The sequence below is a fragment of the Osmerus mordax genome, chromosome 3 (assembly GCF_038355195.1).
Source record: "Osmerus mordax isolate fOsmMor3 chromosome 3, fOsmMor3.pri, whole genome shotgun sequence".
Lineage (NCBI taxonomy): Eukaryota > Metazoa > Chordata > Actinopteri > Osmeriformes > Osmeridae > Osmerus > Osmerus mordax.
In genome coordinates, this window is record NC_090052.1 from 13,862,881 (window position 1) to 13,874,886 (window position 12,006).

At 41.7% G+C, this 12,006-nt stretch overlaps 1 protein-coding gene across 2 annotated transcripts; it reads left to right on the forward strand.

The window, feature by feature from the left end:
* The first annotated feature begins 4,561 nt into the window (after positions 1–4,561).
* Positions 4,562–12,006, forward strand: cbx4 (chromobox homolog 4 (Pc class homolog, Drosophila)). 2 transcript variants are annotated; one of them, XM_067232917.1, is made up of 5 exons: positions 4,562–4,740; positions 4,841–4,884; positions 5,526–5,591; positions 7,523–7,589; positions 8,870–12,006. In XM_067232917.1, the coding sequence occupies exons 1-5, from the start codon at positions 4,672–4,674 to the stop codon at positions 10,274–10,276; spliced, it is 1,653 nt and encodes a 550-aa protein (XP_067089018.1). In that variant the 5' UTR covers positions 4,562–4,671; the 3' UTR covers positions 10,277–12,006. The 2 variants fall into 2 exon arrangements, with proteins under 2 accessions (XP_067089018.1, XP_067089019.1); XM_067232918.1 differs by lacking the exons at positions 4,562–4,740; positions 4,841–4,884; positions 5,526–5,591 and adding an exon at positions 5,824–5,879.

Below are 12,006 nucleotides of genomic sequence, written 5' to 3' on the forward strand. Positions count from 1 at the left end.
GGAGAAGGAATTTCCTCTCCCTGCTCCCCCCTCCCTTCCCCTGTCACACAACGTACCACATAAAAAATCCTGCAACGGGCCCTGGATTAATGGTTTCCTAATAGCCTTCATTTGTTACAATTATCATAATTAAACATCTGTCTGAAACCAACAAAGGAAAGAGAAATGTATGTTTTAAGACATGAGTGCCAGGAGTTGTATATTTGAAATTGCCAAATTTGCTGTCTAAAAATTAATGGCTTGTCTACAATGATCACAATGTCTACAATAGGCACACAAATTCAAGGCCTTCAAACTACAACTTCACCCTGAACCCTAATCTATAATAAACCATCCAATTCAACAGGGCTTTCCAAATAAACATAATTCAATATTGTCAGCATATGTAGGTGGAAGATGCCCCCCACCCCAAGTACTTCCATTGGTTTGTGTGTGTATTTATGTGTTTTGTGTGTAGCCCTGCAACATCAGTCTGTTTGAAGGGAGGGGGGGTCTTAATAACCCCCCACTGGGCACTGTGAGAATGGCTGTAGGGCCCTCTTAACATTTTTGTAATGCTTCCCCTCCCTCTCCTTCTCCAACCAATCCCCTTTTCACCCATCTCTCTTTTGATGGGTAAATCAGACGGACACTTGACCAGGCTCCACCACGCTGATACCGCTCTGATATCTTCTCTCTCTTTCTATCTCTCTCTCTCTCTCAAATCTCTCCCTCTTTCTTTTTACATCTTGTCTCCTCCTTACATTCACTTTCATCCCCTTCTCAGTATGCCCTTAGCACTCCTTTATTTCCAAGAGTACACACTGTGTCAGTAACGCCCCTCTCTTACCCAAGTTGGCACTCTTGGTACTGTCAGTGGTGGCACCCTCTCTCACCCCCCTTCCCTCCCAGGAGAGAGATAATGAGAGAGAGAAAGAAATAGAAAGAGAGAGATAAAGGGGGAAGGAGAGGGGGAGGGAGGGAGGGAGGGAGGAGAGAGACAAGAGAGTGAGAGGGAGGGAGGGAGGGAGGGAGGGAGGGAGGGAGGGAGGGAGGGAGGGAGGGAGGGAGGAGGAGTTGTGGGTGATCCGCTGTGTAAAGGTCAGATTCTGAGATCTCACACAGGGCCTCACTGTCTCAGAATCCCTGTGGTGAGGCAATCAAAGATCACAGCTTAGCCTGACCCTGGCCCTGCCAGAAACACCACACACACACAAACATATGTGCACCTACCCACAAACATATTCATACACTCACATACAGCCTATAGCCAAAAGTAAAGTGTGTATAGGCCTACACATACAGAAAAAAGTGATTTGCTTGCTTGTATACTCATAGACATAATTAAAGGCCTGCACGGCTCTTGGCATGCACGTGTATATTGCTCACAATCAAACCATTACGCGCACCTAGATTACTTAAACACTTTCTCCTAGGCCTGCTGGGTGATCGTTTTGCGAAATGTTTTAACGTTAACTTTTTGCATATAAATAAACTAAAACCTGCACAGAAAGTATTTATGGGTTCCCATTTATGATGAATAGTACTTTCTGGTGGCGACGGCAGAGTGTTTCTTCCCATCAGCTCCATGATAAATGTTCTGTTCGTGACGATGACCTCGGCTTTGATGGCCAAGGCTTTTCATTCCAGGTAGCTTCCTCTGTCCAGGCCAACATTCCAACCACAGCCGCAACAACATTTGACCTTGATCAGCTACAGATAGCAGAATGTTTTTTTTGTTGTTGACATTTTCGCTCTGTTTCTCTCTCGGCTCATTTTCTCTTAACTCACATTAAAGTCTGATCCTCTAAGCAATACATTAAAGCATTTGAGTCAACTTTATTTAAAGTGTTATGAAGAACAATTACAAACACAGAATTCGAGTTTTATAAATAATGAATAAAGGCCATACTTCAATTTCTGAAAAATAATCCGTCTTTGTTGAATACACAACTGAGAAATGTGCCCGTTGAGAGTTGGCCTACATGTTATTGTATACAATCATAGGCTGTCTCCACAATTGTTCAATAGGCTAGAGAACGTTTGAATATAATAATGACTCTTGTCTAGTTCCAAGCCTTTCAGAGGACAGCCTCGGAAATAATTAGACCTAATGAAGACAATCTACAGAAAGTGTGAAAGCGCAACAATCATATTGGTCAAGAACAGACAGCGTGTAAGAGGAAACAAATCTTTCACTTAGGTATGGTATGAATGCATATTTATTCTGTCACTGAGGAACTACCGCAGGCTTGTGTGATGAAGTCACAAACATCCACAACTGTCACCGTGCATGGTTTACCTTTAACCGGTATGACGCAGTAAAGCTTTATGCTTTGAAAATACTTGTACATAGTGTTATTATGCTAGATAGGCCTAAATGTTACAAATTCTGCTTGTTGGAATTGTTGGTTTCAACTCAGTTGTATGCTATAGCACCCAAGGGTTTAGGGATGGTGTTGAGTTAGACGGCTGCAACAACGTTAATGGTAATACTAAATGTAGCCATCTACTTCAACATTAACCAGCATTTAGCTTACCAGTAAACGCTGGCACATCCAGAACTCGGGTTGCGTTTGGATATAGCCAACAAAGGGTTGGTCTCTACTGAACAATTTAATCCCTTAAGTAGGCTACTGGTATCATGGCTCAATCGAAGAAATGCAGACTGATAATGTAAGAGCCAGTAACAACAAATGTAAGACATTTCCGAAAAGGTGATTCTATTGTAACACTTTACGTGCCAATTCGTGTTACAGGCATTTATTTTTGGGATGTTTTCCAAATAAAGACATATGCTTATTAGAGGGGAACTTGAGCTCTACCTGTGACATTTGCTCATATTGGCAACATCCAGAGTTGGATTATAGCTTCCCATATCCCTCAACCCTTCTGCTGTTGCTAGGGAAGCAGGGCGTATTCGCCCCCTGACCGCAATTGAAGGACAAATGAAAAAACACAAAAATTGCACGGTGCATGCTTCCATCGTCGACTGGTTTTACAATAGGCGATATCTTATTGGTACCCACTATGTATTTCTAAAGTGAGATGTGGGTATTGATAAAGTAATGGTGAGAAATTTCGCTCCTTTAAATCCATTACCATATATGGAAGGGGAGCGCTGTATCGTGCTTGTTTGCAATAGGCTGGCTGTTGCCGCTCTATGAAGGTTTATCTGTTAACCCTTGAAGGGCTGAATTACATTTTTAGTGTTTTAACATAGACTACATAACCTTTAGATTTCAGCCCTATTTTGCACTTAAGAGTCCAACCCATAGGCTACTTAATCAACACACCAAATCATTTTGATGCACATCTCGGCTAATACAATGTTTACATGCAAATAAGAATGATCACCTGTTCCAAATGCAGTGCCCGAATCGATAAAGACGTTATTTCTCATCTATTCGTTAAATAATTGTCATAGACATCGTGAATGTTGGTTTCCACAAGGTGTATGGCTAGTTGATGAAATTCGTTTAGGTCAAGGCTATTTATCGTGAACAGTAGGTTAGGCCTAATGATTGTGGACATTTTAAACGTTATGGGTTTTGGAAAGGGTAGGCCTACCATGAAGTTGCCAAGCTCGAGTAGGACATAGCTTTCTGGCATCTGTCAATGTTCAAATGGCATTTGTAAACGTCCAGAGGACATGACACTGGTTTCAGTGAGAGTGTAGTGTGACCTATTTGCAGTAAACCAATACAGTATAGTGTCGTTTTTTTCTGAATGCAATATTGGGTTTGTTAGACAAAATACGTTTTTTCAATGTCTTTCAATCTTAGCATATCGTCACATTGGTCTGTCTGTACCAGTTAGAGTTAGGCATTTCATGAATTAAAATATCTAAGGTAATCCACGATAGGCCTCGATGCTGAAGGTCTACTGTCAGATTCGCAGAATTGACAAACTATTGGATTAATTGTAAAGTTTCGTGAATCAACCCGTGGCAAATATTTAGGTAGAAGATATGCATTTAGGCAATTATGAGACATTGACGATATTAACTGTAGGCTAATGACGTTAACTTAAACATCTGTAATGTGATAGCAGTTTGAGTTTTGAAAATGTGCTTAAAGTTTAACCGACAGCATTAGACATAAATTGCACCTGGCATAATACCTTACTATTTTAGGCTGAATGTATGTCATAGTAAAACTCAGGGTTCGCAACCTAAACCAAAAACTTTGGTTTAGTTTAATAGAACTAACATTTCTTACAGAGCACTTAACCTATTTGTTTCCTGTGTAAGGAATACGCTATAGCATTTTTATTTTCATATCCCCAAGCAGTCCAACTTTGCTCTCAAACCATGAGCAGAAAGGATAACCTCTACGAGCTTTCACCTCCCCCTCATGGTCCTGACGTCATGTGGCAGGCTACTGCACAGTGCAGCGCAGCTACTCTGGTGTGAGTATCGTCCTGCTTATTGCCTGTGAGGACCCCGAAAGAGCGAGAAAAGAGTGAGTGAGAGAGAGACAGAGAGACAGAGAGAGAGAGAGAGAGAGAGAGAGAGAGAGAGAGAGCGAGAGAGAGAGCTAGCGTGAAAAGGGAGAGGAGTGGAGGAGGGAATACAGTTTGGTTTGATAGCGTACAACTGGAAAACTACTAAACCTTGAGAACGCACGGAGCGAAGGCATCAACTGTTCCTATATTCCAGTCTCGGTTCGCTGAAACCGGATTCAAACGAGAATGGAACTACCTGCAGCCGGAGAGCATGTCTTTGCGGTTGAAGGCATAGAAAAGAAACGCATTCGGAAGGTAACATTAACGTCAATGCAGATTTTAAGAGCTTTCAGCGCCACAGCTAATGTTCATTTGGTTTTCAAGTGGCTCATCAATATATTTCTCTCTCCGACAGGGTAGAATAGAGTATCTGGTGAAGTGGAGAGGGTGGTCTCCCAAGTAAGTAGACACAGTTATTTAGAATGTGATTATGATTTTGCACTGTGGGAGTCCTACAGTATATGTTTTTCTCAAAAATCCCTCTCGCCTGATATGGGTACGCGCGCGCTAAAGCGAGCGAGTGTGTGACAGTGTAGCCACGGATGCCTTCACTAATTTATGCGAGGGAAGGGGGTAGGCACAGCCATGTAATCCCGTTTTAATTATTTCTGCACTGCCAGCGAATTTACGAGACAGTGGTGCTAAAATGGCCGACTGTAACTCGGTGCACCGAAAATATTGGAGGTGCAAAGAATCTGTCTTCCAAATTTAACTCCTACACATCATATCATACTTGAGACATAACCAGGCTTTCATTTCTGTAGAATGCGTGAGATCCGCATGTATTGGAATGGATTTCCTTAGCCAGATGCACTAAATCACCCACATAATCCATAAATTTACAACAACTACGGGCGTTGTTATAAAAACGCGTAGCCTAGTATAATGCATATCAGACCAATTTGATTAGCAATAGCACGACGTTAACCAACATTAATGAAAAGGGGGACATCAATGAACACACATTTTGAGCAGTTGTGTCAGTAGCTAAGTTGTCTTTTACCCCCGTGGTCAATTGACATGTTTGTTTGTATCTGCAGATACAACACATGGGAGCCGGAGGAAAACATCCTTGACCCGCGCCTTCTCGTCGCCTTCCAAAACAGGTGAGACAGACTTTGTACATGGCCTAGAAACCCCGAGCTGAGCCATGACCTTATATAGTCATGGGAGGAGGGGCGGTGTAGCAGCACTGTTATGGATACCCCCACACAGGCTATATCCCACGGGGGAAGTGTTTGAATGCTGCTTGTAATAATTCAAAAGACATGCTCACGGAAGGATTTGACACGCGCATATGTTGGCTAATGTTTGAAATGCAGCATTTTGTTGACGACTGCTGGGTTTTGTGTCAAGGTTAGGCCTGCATTATAGGCCTGGGAGCTGGAATAATGGTGAGATGATCAGTCTTTTGGGTCCCATCTGCGTGTTTGTTGTAACATGCAATAAATGCAGTCATATAATTAAACATTAAACCTACAGTAGGCATGGTTAACCACTCCCTAACGGTTTATGTTGGGTTTACTGTCGGGAGACCATGGTCAGTTGGGAGTGTATAACATTAGAGTCTTTTAAAATTAGCTGCATTTATTTCTGAGACAATAGCATTCAGTAATGGCATAACCGCACAGGCATGACACTGACTTCGACTGAAAACTATTAATTGCCTATTAAAAATTAGTTCTTAGACCCTATTTGAATGCAAAAATATAGGCCTAATACTCATAGTCTATGCTTCGGATATAGCGTGCTTTTGGCTTAAGGAAATACGCCTACATCACGACACACAGACATGATTGTGTAAATGATTACATATGTTGCTGTCGTTATATCTCAATAATGTGACGGAGCATTGTGTCCGGTCGACTGGTTCTATCCCACGGGCGTAGGCCACCGACCTTGTGTTATTCGGGCAGTGGTACTGGGCTAGGTCGACGAAATACACGGGGGAGGGAATGCTATCACATTATCCGAAAACACTAATTGACATCCAATGCTCCCCGGCCTTTCTGCAACAGTAGCCAGCCTAATATTCCCGGACCCCCGCGGCCTTGCCTGCACGTGTGTCAGAATGCTACGCGGTGAACTCTGCTGGATTCAACGCGGTTTGGGGGGAGGGGAGCCAATGTGGGAGGCAGCAATTGCCAAATCTTCTGTAACAGAGGTCGACCCTGTACATCTCGTGTGTTAAATTATACACGGTCACATATGTGATATGATTCAAGAAAGTTTACATTTTGGTTTCAGTGCCTCCTTTGTCAGACATGGTACATTGGTACATTAGAACGGGCAGCAATGGTCGATTTCAGTCTGCGGCGTCACCCAGTAATAGGTTATGAGCAAATAATTACTCAAGGTAGGCTATAGCTTGGAAAATATTTCAATAAAGACCGGCCTAAATAGGATGTAATGAATACACCCCTCCCCAACTACAGTGTTTGTGGAGTTATTTAGTTCCTGATTGTTACTAATTGCATAACCACACTATTAAATCAGCAGTTAAACATTAAGACTTTTTCCTGTTAATTGCATACAAATGTGTGCATCTCAAACACCCCTCATGACCCTAATTAGGATTTAAAATTACTTTTTCAACCATAGAAAATGTCATATAGGTTTGCAAGAAAAGATGATGTTGAAGAGAGAGAGATTCTCCTTGCTGTAGCCCTAATTTATTTTTTTCCCCATAATGAGAATATGGAATGGGCCGATTACCATGGAGAGAGCTATGCAAATAAGAAAGACTATAATGCTTTACAGCAGGTCACACTTGGGCCTTCATTAGTCTTCCTAATCAGAATTCCACTTTCGACCTTGACTAGATCACATTTCTACAATGTACCTGAAATGTCAGACCAATTGTCCTAGCAATGTGATTTGACTTACATTTGGTTTTATAATAGAGTACATTTGCATGTAGTTGATAACATATGTATTTTTGTTAGTCAATTAATATTTTTTGTTGGCTAAAGATGATGCTTGACAAAAAATACACCACAGATTGTCAACAGAGGTAACATTGATTTTGTCTTTACAGAGAAAGACAGGAGCAGATGATGGGGTGTCACAAACGGGGCCCAAAACCAAAACATCCTTTAGTCCAGGTAACAGTTCTCTTCACACATATGATTTCACCAACATCTGCTGTATTTACTGCTGTTTACATTATGCTGAAAGCAACCAGCTTAATTTAGCATTCTCCAAAGAGAAAGATTGAGAGAAGGAGAGAGAGAGAGCTGGCTCCTATGTCAGGTGTTTTTGAGATACTCTCATTATGGCTGTGGTTATTTTGAGTACATTTGCATTAAGGGGGAGACAGAGATTGGGTCCTCCAGCTGGTCTGCTCTACAAACTCATCATGAAACACAGTTTCATGATGAGGGAGGGAGGGAGGGAGTCAGGTGGCTGAGCGGTGAGGGAGTGAGGGAGCGGTGAGGGAGTCGGGCTAGTAATCCGAAGGTTGCCAGTTCGATTCCCGGTCATGCCAACTGACGTTGTGTCCTTGGGCAAGGCACTTCACCCTACTTGCCTCGGGGGGAATGTCCCTGTACATACTGTAAGTCGCTCTGGATAAGAGCGTCTGCTAAATGACTAAAAAATTTTTTTAAAATTTTTGTTGCCTGGGGTTATGGAAGTATTGCTCCAGTGCATTCATTTCAGTGCTTTCATTTTTGTCTATGATAGCAGCTGTATGTGCACATCTAAGTTTCTTTTTTGGAACCGTTTGAAGTGTAGTAAAAACGTGTTCTATTGTCCCTTGTAAATCAAGACTTAATTTCCATGTTACCAATGGGCCCTAATTTCATGTTCGTGTTGAAGGAAATAATAACAACACATTATCTTTACTACAAGTTAAATGTGTTTGTGGTGGGAGAAGGGGGGGGGGGGCATGGAGGTCAACAGATGATATATTCCAAAAACAGACATTAGTTTCCTGTGGCCTCAAGTGTGAGACATGGGTTCATGTATGCTTGTGTGCATATGGTTCTTGACTGGTATCCTAGCATATTTGTGAGTGAGAAGGCCTAGTTCTGTAACTTTCATGAACACCCTGTCAGTACATTTAGTCATTTTAGTTAAGAGACATGCAGTTTGACAAGTCTCTTAATCCAATTTAACCCTGACTCCATATTTACTCATTCTACACCAATTTTTAGAGACTGTGTTCTAAGTATTTCTCATAAATATGTTTATTGGCAAGAGGAATTTATTGACTCCACACTGGCCATTCTAATAATGATCATCCATGCCTGAACCACCCAGACTTGAGTAATAATAGTTCACATCGTTCAGTTGAAGAACTAGATTTCCAATACTTTTAAATGTGTTTTTGTCCATAAAAACATGTGATGCTGATATCCTATCCTATTTGTCTCTCTTTTAGGTTCCATCTTTTGCCCGGAGATCCAGTATCCCAGCCGGTTTTGAGGAGACATCCCAGGATGCAGAGAACCGCCTCAAGTCTGACCTGGTCCAGATGCAGAGGTCTCAGCCCCAGCAATATCAGCTGAACAGCAAGAAGCACCACCAATACCAGCCCAACAGCCAGGAGGTCCCCGCTGACCAGGTAGCCAATGGGAAGAAGAAGTACTTCTACCAGCTCAACAGCAAGAAGCATCACCATTACCAGCCTGACCCCAAGATGTATGACGCCCAGTCGACCAGACCCAAGGAGGTCAAAGTTCAAGAGGCAGTCAGCAAACCGTCTAATCCTGGTTGGAACCTGCCCCCGGCACTGCAGCAGAAATGGGTGCGGGACAAAGACACGGGCTGCCTGAGCAAAGTCAAAGACCTGGTTGTGGAGACCAAGAATCCGCCGTCCAGCCTCAGTGAGGGTGAGAGCGAACTAGCCGTAAAGCCTGGCCCCAAAGAAGCATCCCTACCCAGTGCCCTCAGTAGCAAGATGAAGATAATCAAGAACAAAAACAATAACGGACGCATCGTCATAGTCATGAGCAAATACATGGATGGAAACAAGGCTCAGTCATCAAAGGGTAAACAAGAAGACCCAGAAGGGGAGGAAGAACAACAAAACACCAAGCAGTTAGAGAACTACCCTTCGGACAGATCCAAAATAACTGGAATCTTGCACCAGGACTTCAGTGTCCCAAAAGAGATCTGTAATGGCAGTTCACCCCCTGCTGCAGAACACCCGAAAAAATGCTGCCCAAAGGACAGACATTTCTCTAAACCTTCTCCGAGTACAGCGGAGGAATACAACACTGAAGTAGCTAGGGGTCAGGCGGACTTACCAGATGACCTGCCCCTCCAGCTAACTCCCAGGTCTCCCCCAACACCATGGGCAATGGACACCAGCATCCCTACACAGACGACAGTGGACCACATCCGGATCCCTTCGATCCCCTTTGACCGAAAACGGAAGCTGTCTGAGCCTGTGGTGGACAGGAGTGTTTGTAAGAAGGTTCTCAGCTCCAGGAGTCTCAGTGTGCCCAGTGCTGCACTATCTCCGCCCCAGGACAAGCCAATTGACCTCCATTGCAGTGGCCCACGCCTGAGCAGTGGATGTGAGGTTACGGACCCAACTAGTCAGGACGAGCCCATGGACCTTAGTTGTCCAAAGACCAAGAAACAACCTGAGCTAGAACCAGCACCAGCACCTGAGCCTGATATTAAGACCTCAATGATTGTGGGGGAGGAGTCTGAGAGAATCTCTGAGAGGGCGAAGGCAGAGCTTGCCCTGACATTTTCACCTTTCATGGGAAATATTATCATCACGGATGTTACTACAAACAGTCTAACTGTCACATTTAAGGAATATGTTCCTGTATAAATAGCTCTTGGACAACATCGGAGTACTTGAGGGAGTTGGGGGGGGCATGTCAATATGTGTACAAATAATTAAAAAAAGAAGAAAAAAAAAGAAGAATTAACATTTTGTATATATGGAAAAATGTATAATTTATCTTTAAAATCAATATGTTTCTTATAATGCTTTATACTGTAACTCCTCTGATGTAGAAATGCCAAGAAAGTGCCCTCATGGATTTGAGTGACTGCATTCAGGTGGATTTAATTTACCAGTATAAAGATCTGTTGTCTGTTGACAACAGATCTTGTCTGTTGTATGGAACTTCAGGTGTAATGGAATATCTTTTGCTGTCGTTTCATAAAGGTGCTACAAAAATACCCACCAAACCTATAGCCTGAGATATATGAAGTTTTATAGATATTTTATACTTAATAATGGCAACTATTTTGGTCCAAATAAAAGGTAGGCTTGAAGTAGTTAATTGATGATCACAGTGATCCAAGATCAGTTTAAAAGCACTTAACTATATTTGCATTCTTGGTTGAGTTTTTCATCCCTCTTAATGCTTTTCAGTATAATCTAGTACAGTGTATTCAGTCTGAGTCAGGTGCCTACTATGTTGTTTGGTTTGTGGAGTGTAGGAGGAATTAATGGACGATGCAAATGTAAAATGTGGTTGTAGTATCTAGCACCCATATTGACTCTACCCACTAATGAAAACATCAATGACTGCATTGTGTTTCAAGTACTTGTTAACTTATACTCCAGTACTTTTAAGACCCTTTTAAAAGTTGATTCTTAAAGGTTTAAGACAATACAGAAACTAATTAACTGAGTGTGAGATATATGTTTATTTTATTGCTTAGCGAAAGGTGTATGTGTAGTAATCATTATGTAAATTACCTCAACAATGAATTGTGATGGACTGAGTTTCTTCGATCAATACTAAATTTTATCCATACATGCAAATTCTGATTTATATTTTTACAGTAATCTGGTAATCCAAATTGTGAGCTTTTTTTAATGCTATAGATCGATTATATAATTCCAGAAAGCCAATATTTGACCGTATATGCATTTGAGATTCCTATTAACGTTTGAATTTTACACTAACACATATGTATCTCAGCCAGCCACAAAATTAGCTTTACTCTGATCTGAAAGATACATGTGACTGATGAAAGTTCAGCACAAGGGTTACTTAAGGGTTACAGGTCTTCTTGAACACTCATCTCTTAATATCCCTCTTCTAGGTGACAAGGATTTTAAGATTAGCATATACAATTCAATGAGCACAAGCTTGATTATCACAAATGAATGCTGCTAAACATGAAAGTGTCATAGTGTTTCCTGTGAGAGAATTAGAATGTAACCTTGATTTGAGTCAAAATGACTGCAAGCCAATGACTACACACTGACTGCAAAGCTGTATGATTTCTATAACAGAAATCTGAGATTTTTAACGTATACATGGTAATGACCATACTAAACAGCTATATATTCTCAATACTGTACTGTCCAATATATATGTAAAATTCCTGTTGCATCAAAACCTTACAATAATACTGTTAATCCATAACATTTGGCGTTTTTGAAAAGACAATGTGTCCTTTTGTTGACATGACTTCCATGCACTTGGTTCAAAAGGCAAGATGTTTTCTGAAAAGGTGGGGCTTTGGGTGGAGCTGGTCCTGTCTGTTGGCACAGCTTACTCTGGTATGTTTCACAATAAAGCTAGAGAAATGACCTTT

Excerpts from the sequence above, each read along its gene's own strand:
- cbx4 (XM_067232917.1), top strand. The coding sequence starts at position 4,672 with ATGGAACTACCTGCAGCCGGAGAGCATGTCTTTGCGGTTGAAGGCATA. Across the intron at positions 4,741-4,840 it reads AAAAGAAACGCATTCGGAAG|GGTAGAATAGAGTATCTGGT; the intron begins GTAACATTAACG and ends TCTCTCCGACAG. Across the intron at positions 7,590-8,869 it reads CAAAACATCCTTTAGTCCAG|GTTCCATCTTTTGCCCGGAG; the intron begins GTAACAGTTCTC and ends TCTCTCTTTTAG.